Source organism: Cyprinodon variegatus, unplaced genomic scaffold (genome assembly GCF_000732505.1).
Source record: "Cyprinodon variegatus isolate N-32 unplaced genomic scaffold, C_variegatus-1.0 Scaffold453, whole genome shotgun sequence".
Lineage (NCBI taxonomy): Eukaryota > Metazoa > Chordata > Actinopteri > Cyprinodontiformes > Cyprinodontidae > Cyprinodon > Cyprinodon variegatus.
In genome coordinates, this window is record NW_015150906.1 from 484380 (window position 1) to 495403 (window position 11024).

Here is an 11024-nt window from a genome sequence, read left to right on the forward strand (position 1 = left end):
TTACCTCCTTAGATGTGTTTCAATATTACTGAATCACTATGATCAGTGGACTGAATCAGAACACAATCTGGACCCATTCAAAGCCATTAAAGTCAGTTACCAGCTGCTCCAGGTCCTCCTCAGAGAGTCCAGCGTACCGGTACCGCTGCTGTTCGAACTCATAGCGCGTGGTTTTGGTTACCACGGCAACCTTCTCGGGTTTGAACCCAGCTCGCGGTTCTGCTGCGGAGCTAACCGCTGCGGTGTGCAGAGGTCGTAGGAATCCGGTTCTGATCACTCTGTTCCCGAACCACAGCAGGTTCACTACCGAGCACCGAGCCATTCCTCCGAGCAGTAGCGGGAACCAGCACCTGTGAGCCGGGATTATGGCGAGCTGAGCCGTGGGTTCTGGAGCTGGGTTATGGAGGGGACATTATGGGTCCGGTCGGTCACTCAGCCAACCGTCAGTCCGTGAAGGTCACCCGGTATGCCCGCTGCTCAGGTCCAGGGTCTGTGTGGAAGACACCAAGAGTTAACCTACAGGTTAACTAGTTACCCGCTAACCTGGTTATCATTTAACTAGCAGCGGTGCTGAGCGTGCTGACCAAGCTAAAGCTGCTAGCATTGGGGCTAAATCCAGCCTTAAACTTTAGCTCTTTATAAAAATATATATATATATATATTTATACAGATTTAAGTTTTAAACGTGGAGTGCATTCGTGTACCGACTCAGTTCCAAAACACTTCAATACCAGATAAATCAAAATAAAAAGATAAACAGCAAACTACACAGGAGGAAGGCTAATACACATACCCAGCACGCTGGCACGTACACCAAATCTACGTAATTTACGTAGAGTTTCCCTGGATTGGCTACGTAGTTAACGTAGCTCGTGATGGGAATTTCAGCTACCCTCCGAGATCCGCATCATTTGGCAAAGATTTTTTAAGAAAGTCGGATCTTTTGGCTCTTTTACGACTTCACTTGTTCCTTTTATCTAATGAAACAGTTTCACATGACATCAATAGAATAGAATAGAATAGAATAGAATAGAATAGAATAGAATAGAATAGAATAGAATAGAATAGAATAGAATAGAACCAAGTATTACCACTAAGGGGAAATATACTACATAAGAAAAAGGTAATTGAAGACAGCATACCCAGATTTAAAGAAATGTTCAGCTTAGTAGGAATCAAATCCCCCAAACATCTTGGAACAAGATTAGATATATTTTGTCTTGGAAATGAATCAAAGATAAAAAATCTGACTTGTTTAATTGAAACAGACTGGCAACATTTCTTTATTTTTCAAAGTAACGGTTGCAAACATCTAGATGAAACTCAACAATTCCCTTATCAGAGTTGCATTGCGAGGATGTTGGTGGGACATTTTCCTTTGCACAAGAAGGTCTTGGAATTAAATCCCACCCTGGAGTCCTTCTGCATGGTTTCCTTTTATATCTGTTTGGGTCTTTAGGGTTCTTCCTCCCACGGTAGTAAGACTAAAAGCCCTGATATTTGCTCAGTGTTTCCCCACATTAGGTTCCTCTCCTGTCAGCTATGGGAAATTAAAGCTACAATCTCTGCAGACTGTGATCTGAATGGTCAAAACAATTAAAAAATGTACACAGACAGATTATCCTGGAGTAATTTCATTCATTAATGCCTCATGGGAATGATGTTTGTAAAAATCCTGCCTGACCTTATCCTGATTTGGGGGGTATTCTTCACTAATTATACTCTGTGCTCCTGGGAATGCCTCTACATGCAGTCAGGTCACCTATTCCAGCTCCAGCTCCACTTTATCCAGCTAATTGTGGTCTGTGGTTCCCTCTGAGGAATTATCTTAAACTATAACACATCCCAAGTGTGATGATGTGCATCCTTCGAACCTCATTACTGTTTTCGCCTGAAACGATTCCGTTTATTCCCACAAACAGACGGCAAGTGATAAAAGCCCAAAGGAAGAGAAGCGGAGCAGGAATGGACGGTGTTTTTAAGTCAGAGAAGTTTTACACCTGAAAGTGTGTCAGAGAATCCTCTAAGTTCCTACTTTTCCTGATCTGTCCTCCTCACCCCTCCCGTTCTGCCATCTCTCCTCTGGTGGCAGAAGGTGAAGGAGATCTCAGTTTTCTCCGCTTCACTTTGGAGCTGCAGGAAAACTCCTGGAAGGTTTCCTCCGTCTCTGCAACTGCTTCACAGATCGGCCATCAAGACTGAAACCTGAAACATCAGACAGAGAGGTAGGTGAGCAGCTTCTTTATTCTCATTTCCACCAATAAACCAGGCTGCTGAGGAAATAAGGAGTTAAACTTAATGAAATCTGACCCTTTGGAAGATGGAAGGGATGCAACCATAATCACCTGGATTTTTGGATCAAATAGCTCTGCAGATTTTTGTTAAATTAATTTTATGAAATTTGTTCTTATTTTTCCCACAAATAAGAAACTTTGAGGTAAAAATAAAAAATATCCAATCAGAGCTGATTCTTTATATCCCAGTTGAAGCTTTGGAAAAACCTTCCTGTTTCTGCTTCCAGTTGTTTAATATGTTTTATCTCCTTTTTTTTTTTTTACCGTTTTGTGATATAATCAGGACAAAGGTATGATTTTGTATGCTAATATCATCCCAGCAGAAGTTATTAATTAGAGATTTAAATATTTTTCTCAATCATTATAAATATTTTCTGTGTTCTTAGCCATTCCCTCCAATATAGAGATAAAGTAATGCATGGAGTCCAAAACTTTACAAATAGGAGTTAAAATACCTTTACTTTCAACATAGATGACACGATGCTACTCTATTTGATATAAAAGCTGTTTACACATTTCTTGGTTTTTGTCTTATTTTTCTTATCTCAATTTTTTTTGTCATCGAGAAAATGTTTTTTATTTATTCCTTTACAATCTCTTTTTCAAGGGAGTCCTGGCCAAGGCAGCGGCAAAAGATTACATTACAGTTTACAATTACATCTATCTATAATTAGAAATTCATAAAACAGTTACAAACCGTAGATCTCATTTCCAAACCATAGTACTGAAAAGCTATCTTTCCAGCTTCAGTGTGGACACTAGGTACAGACAGAAGCAAAGACTCTTGAGAACGTAGAGAATACAGCCCAGCCGCTCTTGGTTGAATGTACTCACAGAGGTATGAGGGGAGCAGACGCAGAATACCCTTATAAATGATCATATACCAGTGAGTGAGTCTACCAGTCTCTAATGCTGGCCAGCCCACACGTATGTAAAGTTCACAGTGGTGTGTGCGAGGCTTACAATTTGTGATAAATCGTAGAGAGGCATGGTAAACTGAGTCTAAAATTTTTAGAACTTGATCTGGGGCATTGATATAGATTGGGTCACCATAATCCAGAATGGGTAAAAACGTTGCAGCTACCAGTCTCTTCTTTGAATTAAAAGAGAAACAAAGCCTATTCCTAAAGAAGAAGCCAATTTTCAGTCTGAGTTTCTTAATCAATTGTTCAACATGAGGTTTAAAATTTAGACTTTCATCAATTAAAATTCCTAAATATTTAAAAGATTGAACCCTTTCTATCTCTGTCACATTTAAAGTTAACCTGAACAAAAAAGCGCAAAAATAATCAATCCCTAAGCTTAATAACTATTTTTTTTTTATAAGTAGCGGCAGAATAATGTAGATTTCAGGCACTTTGGAAGGTAGTCCTGCAGTCGCTCAGTAGGATTTAAGTTCAGACTTTGACTAGGCCAGTCCAAAACCCAGGCATGAAAGGAGATCATCCTAAAACCGTTAGCTGCATGTTTTCTCTGACATTTCTGGTTCAAATGGGTGATTCCCCCCCCACACAATATCCAAGCAGTTTCCAGCATCAAGAACAGATTTTCTGTAAACTGTCCTTGAATTTCTTCACATGGAAGAACAATTTGCTTTTAGAATTAGACAACATATACTGTGTTTTTTATACACACAGTGTACACAAAACTAAATGTTCATTTCCATTTTCCATTTTCTTAAAGTGCAGCAGTGATCAAATCTTCTTGTCTCAGCCTACTTCATGCTGCCAGATAGTTTCTATATAAGCCGAAACCAGTCGGGAGAAGAGCAAAAACATCTTTTCCTCTGAGAAAAGCCTCCAGAGCAGTGTTTTGCTCTTCTTTCAGTGAAGAAATACTCTGTAATTCCGATAAAACTTGCTCGATAGCCACGCTAACGCTAGTTTCATCAGCTGAAGCCGCTATGTTCTTTAGACTGAACTGTCGTGCTTCTCGTTGCGTCACACCTCAACCCGCCTCAAAGCCAACGCTGATTGGACGTTCGTTTGGTGAACGGCTCCAAATTTTCTTTAACGGAAAGTGGTCAGACTGATCTGCGAGTGAAACATTGAAAGGTCGCGAGATCGGGATGGTCTCACGAGGCTACAGGTTAATGGCTGCTCTAATTAAAAATTTGGTGGATGTGTTTGTTTGGCCATGTGTTTGTTACCTGGTTGGGACATTTTCTCAGAAATATGCTACATTTTGTGGACATAGATATTTGATGGGACAAACTTCTGCTCCCTGTGAGAAGACGTTCTCTTCTTGAGTGGAGTTAGGTTTAAGGCTAAGGTGTGAATTAAGTTTAGGGTAAGTTTAGGGTTAGGTATGTTGGTAACGGTTAGGGTTAGGGTAAGGGTCTTGGTTAGGCCATACAAATGGATACAATATGAATGGAAGTCAATGGAAAGTCCTCATTGTGTTTCAGCAGAGGAAGCAGATTTTTTTAAGTCCTGGACTACCTGAAGAACATGTTAGCACACATGAATAATTGACCTTCCTTTTCGAAAATTCATCTCTCCACCGTGTGTATGTGGTTCTGTCTGAGCAGGATGCAGCGGATCAGGGAAGGTATCCACATTCGAACCATGAAGGCCAAGAGAAAAGTGGAGGAGATTTCCAAAGAGGATGTCCAGGCGTTCCTGAAGAAGAATGCTTTCGTTCTCTTCACAGTGGGAGCAGTAATTGTAGGTGTGTGAACATCTTCCTCCTCCTTCAGTCGGTTATTGATACAGCAGGGAATCACTGTTGTCCTCGGTGCAGGAATCATCCTGGGATTTGCTCTGCGCCCGTATAAGATGACCTACCGGGAAGTGAAGTACTTCTCCTTTCCTGGAGAGGTTCTGATGAGGATGCTGCAGATGCTGGTCCTGCCTCTGCTGGTCTCCAGCCTGATTACAGGTGAGACATTCTGTCAGCTTGGACACTGGAGAAACAGGTGATGGTACAGATGTTTTCATCCAGATAAATATAGATTTAGAAAATAACCAAACTCCTAAAAGATAAACTGTTGCAACAACTGGTGTTAAAAATGCTGATGAAGATTCCCAGTCATCCAGGTCATACTCATTACGTAAAAGTTCAAAAAATATCCACTGGACATGGTTTCCAAGATTTGAAGATGTTTTGCTTTCCCTCCAGGAAGCTTTCTCAATTCAAATGTCTGGATCCGCAGATCCAGACATTATAGACAAAGCCTTGCATTGTATTGTATTACAGGCTAACAATGGAACCAAACGACCCATTCATCGGTTACCATTTACATGTTTCCAAGCGATACAAGCCCTTGTCTATATAAGACTCAAACTCACTGCGGATCCAGACATTAGAATTGAGAAAGCTTCCTGGAGAGGTGGAGAAACGTCTTCAAATCTTGGAAACCAAGTCCAGTGGATATTTTTTGAACTTTTACGGAAAAACTGGTGTTAAAGAAAATAGATCGAAGGGTTATTCAGTCCAAAATGATCAAAAGTCCCTTTAAATGGGCTTAAACCTGTCCATCACACCTTGAAATCATTGCTGGGAGGAATTATTTCATATTGGACAATCCCTCAGTTAGAACATTGTGACCAAAGGGGATGAAACACAGGCAAGTGGACGTGACTCTTCAAATTTTGCTAAAAACTACAGTTTTAAAGTAGCTACAGCCTAGCCTCTACAAGGATGAAGAGATAAACCCTTTCTGTCATGAGATTAAAACTATCTTTCTGGGGCACAGCATGATCTCCTGTTGGCTTCTGTTTAGGTCTGTTGAAAACATTTCCACTTAAGAAATCTTTCCAGTCATAAAAAAAGACACAGTGGGTTCTGTAGAAAGCTTTAAGATAAACCTCATTCTTATTTCAAAAGAAGAAAAAGTGATAGTTACTTCAAATAATCCAAACTTAAACTGGAGAGCATTTATTCAGAGGTGGAAGATTCCCACATAGATTAGATTAGAAATGCATGAATTAGGCTGCATGATCTTGCATCAAGCCATATTTCCAAGAATCTACAGAATAACTTCAACTTTTGTCCTACATTTTCAACGTTGTACCAGTTAATATTTGATGAAATCATGAAACTCCTATTTATTAATAGGAAATATGGTGTGAGAATCTTCTGGTGTCTAACCAGCCACACCGATTTATCCACAGCCTATAATACAGGGCTTTATTACAGCATCTCTCCATTACAGCTGCAATCTTGACAATTACAGAAAAAGACTGTTACATTATGGATAATTCTGGCTCAAGCTTGATCTCTCTCTTCCGGGCTGTAATGTGGTCCGTTTTGCTTTTTTAAAAATAAACCAGTGAGTCTGAGCCTTACATCAGACTTACATCTTATTTAGGTCAATCTAACTGGCCAGGCTACTGCTGCCATGCAGGGAAAAGACGAGACGTACAGATTATTGTATCATCTGCATAGAAATGAAGTTTGGCTTGATTAAACTGCACTTAAGCTTGACTTAAAATATTTTTAAAATCAAGAATAAAACTGAAGCCAACCTAGACCTAGGAGGACTGATTTGTGCCTTTCTGCCCAGACACATCAAGTCTTGCCTGCTATAAAGTTTTAAACCATTTGACAGCAAAAGCAGATATTTTTCCATTTTTCTCAATTCAGTTTGTGATCTACTGATTTTAACTCTTGTAAAACTTTTCCAAATCAGGGTATACTGTGTTTTTTTTGTTTGTTTTTTTGTCAAAGGCAGCAATAAGAATATTTTTCAGTAACAACGGGAGCTATGTAATGACTTTTAAACCAGACATAATATAGGGATTGGATAGAAATTAATTAATTGACTTGAGGAACAAAAAACAAGGACTAAAAGGGACAGAAAATGTTGCTCTCCAAACTTCAGGAGTAAAAAATATGTAATATAAACTATGTAAGATAAAATGTTATCTGCATTAGCCTGGAAAATGTACAGAACCAGGTCATATGGACCGGTTCATATTGGTATCAGTGTTTCTCAGGGTTGATGTACCCTTGTACCCTGAAATGAGTTCTAAACAAATCTAGACCTGCATCAGTTACTGAAGACAGAGGAAGTTTGCGTGAGAAGATCAGAAGGTAGGACCCAGAATTCATTCAAGACAGACAGTGGAATACTTAAAAAGCATTTATTCAAAACAATAATCGAATGGATCTGCTGCAGTGGCTAGGGGCGTCTCAGGCAGGAAAGTCTATCGGAGAGAAACACAGGTTAGTGACTACAATAGTCTGACGGAGGATGATTATGAACATGTGAGTCACTAACCTGGTTTGACAGTTCAGCCCGTGCCCAGAGAACGAGGATGATTCCAGATGGTTGGCGACAAGATATAGAGAGATCCAGACGTTGTGGCCTAGAAGGCTGCAGAACTGGCAGGAGATCAAATCCAAGCAGATGAAGGGAAGCAGGATAATCCAGAGGGCGAAGTTAGGAGGCAGATCCAAGATCGTAAGCAGACAGAATACAACAGGAGTCCGAAGACAGGTCAGGCAAACAGATCAGAAAAGGGGCAGGCAGGCTCAAAGGTCCGAAGACAGAAACAGGTCAGGATCAGGCAAACAAAACACTATAAGTAATGCTGGAAAACTCTCTACACCAAAGGCTCAAGAATAATCTGGCACTGATGACTGGGACCAAGCAGCTTAAATAGAGGCAGGGTCAGATGAGAATTAATAAGAAACCGGATAGTGTTAGAAAGGTAAATGAAATGAGCAATTAAGCCAACCATCAGCGCCAAGATCATGACATAAAGACTGAGCCTTGACTTGTACTGGTAGTCTGAGATTTGAGGCCTGGTTCAAGTTATCTCTTGTGATGACTAAAAATAAGGCACTATGTGGGCTACAGGCTGTAGCAGCTGGAAAGGACAAGCTTGATTATTAGTCGTAGATGTTGATGGATTATTATAGGATGTTTAAAGCTCAGAACCATCTGTTTATGTTATATTAATGCTTTTCCATCTGAGGGATGAATTAAATGACTTGAGATAATTTCAGAAAAAAATAAACACAACACCTCCGACATTCTCTACGTGCTGATTGAAAAAAATTCAAAATAAAATAACTTCCTTTTTTGACAATTAAGACCTGTTAGCACTTGGTAATTTACCTCCTATACTTTTTCTTTGTCCTTATGTTATTATTTAATCCCATAAATATATTTTGATTTATATTTCGAAACATCTTTATTATAAAAAATGTAGAAGAATGTTTTTTTAACCTAGATTTGGAAACTGCTTTTTACCAAATTCTACAAAAGAAGTATTCAACAATGAAAAGCTAGCTGTTCAAAATCTTAAAAGAATGACCAAATTTGTTATGTAATGATTTTTGGGGATTTAAAATGACACAAAATCCAGGTCCTACAGAGTTCATTTAGATCTGCAACTGCAATTAATATCTGTATTTCTGTTTCTCAAAGGGATGGCAGCTCTGGACAGCAAAGCTTCAGGGAAAATGGGCATGAGAGCAGTAATTTACTATATGACAACCACCATCATTGCAGTCTTTATCGGGATAATCATCGTCCTCATCATTCATCCAGGAAAAGGCTCCAAAGATGAGTTTGGGAAACAGCAGACCATCGAACAAGTCAGCCCCGCTGATGCCTTCTTGGATCTCATCAGGTGGACTTTAAAGACAATCTTCTTGAAATATAACTGTAGCCAGAATGCTTCATATCTAAATCCGTCTTTTTTATTTTATTTCCCAGAAATATGTTCCCACCAAACCTGGTCCAAGCCTGCACCCAGCAGGTCAGTCTGCCTGCAGAAAATATCTAAATAAAGATAAGGTTTCAGGCAAATCTTCCCAAACTTCCCTTTATTTCTTAATGTCGTCTTAAATAACATTTCTTCCAACTTTCTGTTGGTCTTTCAGAGTGTTCCTCTTGAAAATTTGGTTACCTTTGACTTTTCTTGACTCACTTTATTTCCAATAATGAACAAAAAATATTCATAAACTCAAGGGACAATCCATAGTTCTTCCAATGTTAAGGTCAAGGAGAGAAAGTGCTTAAAAGACTAACACCAATTACCGCCACACCGAGCATAGCTCTCCAAAACTTAGTCCTAAACACAAAACTGGTTCTAAGAATGAAAAGGTAGAACACAGTAGTGTTTATTTTATCCTTTAAGTGTTTATGTTTGGACTTTAAGGTAGAGATAGGGGTATAGATACTAATAGGTAATAAGAATCAGGGTTTAATGACTGCCATGGAGGGTTTGGGTTGGATTCTGAGTGCTGATGATCATGTGTTAAGCAAAACCAAGTCATAAAACTTAAATAAAGTGTTGGAACTATTTCTCAGACTTCGTGTCAGTCCAAGATAGCCAGACTAATGTTATGCTACATACTATACTATGGGAAATATTGATGTATATGTGTATATATATATATGTGGATTTTTTGATTCGTTCATCCACTGACTGTGAAGTTGCCTGTGAAACATCTTCCCACAGCCGGCAAACTGCTTGTTTTTACAGCTAAATGCTACAGATGTAGGCAATTTTACTTCGTGTCTCCGTGGGAGTACCAGCATGGTAGACGGTGGCTTAACTTTTTTTAGCCAATCAGGAAATAAATAGAGAGTGATTGGTGGCTTGAACTCAGAACCTCTGGATTCCAAGCTGTATGCCCTATGCACTCCACAAAACCTGAACACTAGCTATTCCTTTAAGGACGTTTACTTGTGGCTGTTAGTCTCATGTGACCAGCATACTTGCATTTACCCCAGATGGGACTTGAACCCACAATCCCTGGCTTAGGAGGCCAGTGCCCTATCCATTAGGCCACTGGGGCACCTACCAATTAGGGTTACCAGTGGGTACAGTAAAGTAAACTTCATGTTCTGGAAACCAGGTAGAGAGGATCAGAGAGGTGTAGAGATGGGCCCACAGTAGCCAAAATATCACAGAGATTGTAGAAATGAGGTTTGTGAGTCATCAAAATGGCCATGGCTTTGTTTAAGCTTTTTACCAACACGCTGAAACACTCTCAGTAGAAACCGTGGTTTGGATTTATACAGTTTATTGAACACAACAGGAGAGAAATAAGAGGTGATGTGTTGCAATGGCGGGGTCGCGGGACACAGGTTCTCTGTTAGAGAAGAGGACGGGAGCAAGGCAATGAAGGGCAGCGATGATGTCGGTCCAGAGCTTAGGACAGTGACAGATATGATGGATGACACAGGTTACGGCGATATTTCTCTTATCTGAAGGGAAAAGGGGTGGTTGGTAACCCAGGGAGATCTTAAAAGAAAATGTAGGCATGTTCAACCCAGGGCCGTTGTTCTTTCAGATGAGCATACCCGGTCAGACCAACATATCCATGGTCAATACCCGTTTATTCCTTTAGATTATCTCTTTAGTTTTGTATGCAAAATTAACTTTAAACTACCTCAATGGGCAGATATCCCTTTAGTGAGTTAAACTATAGCAGAGGTCAAAGATTAGTGGACTGCGGTCCAGATCCGAGCCCACCTGCTGGCTAATACGGACCCAACCGGATTTAAAACATTTATAAATTACCGCATTTTGTCCAACAACAGTGTCTAATTTCACTTGCGCCGCTTCTCCTGTTAATATGGTAAAGCCTTCCGGAGCGTCTGGCAGCAATTAGCCAAATGAGCCAATGAGCTGTCAGTCTGGGTTGCTGCTGCTGCTACTTTTAGACACAGCAGGCAAACCTGTGGCAAGCCGTTCGATGGGAAAGAAGGAGCAGACGATGAGAAAAAGAGAGCAGAGAAAGTGTGGACTGCTGGAAGAACTGCGG

At 40.0% G+C, this 11024-nt stretch overlaps 1 protein-coding gene and 1 non-coding gene across 2 annotated transcripts in view; one reads left to right on the plus strand and one right to left on the minus strand.

The window, feature by feature from the left end:
- The first annotated feature begins 2046 nt into the window (after nt 1–2046).
- The window catches only part of slc1a3 (solute carrier family 1 (glial high affinity glutamate transporter), member 3), a 20165-nt gene continuing 11187 nt past the window's right edge, over nt 2047–11024 (plus strand). The window contains exons 1-5 of the mRNA XM_015389280.1: nt 2047–2225; nt 4825–4964; nt 5037–5174; nt 8674–8878; nt 8965–9007. Of these exons, the coding sequence (XP_015244766.1) occupies nt 4826–4964; nt 5037–5174; nt 8674–8878; nt 8965–9007 (525 nt within the window). The 5' untranslated portion in view covers nt 2047–2225; nt 4825. The remainder of the gene's footprint in view (nt 2226–4824; nt 4965–5036; nt 5175–8673; nt 8879–8964; nt 9008–11024) is intronic.
- Nucleotides 9980–10052, minus strand: trnar-ccu. The gene has a single exon. It is a non-coding gene; the product is annotated as a tRNA-Arg (tRNA).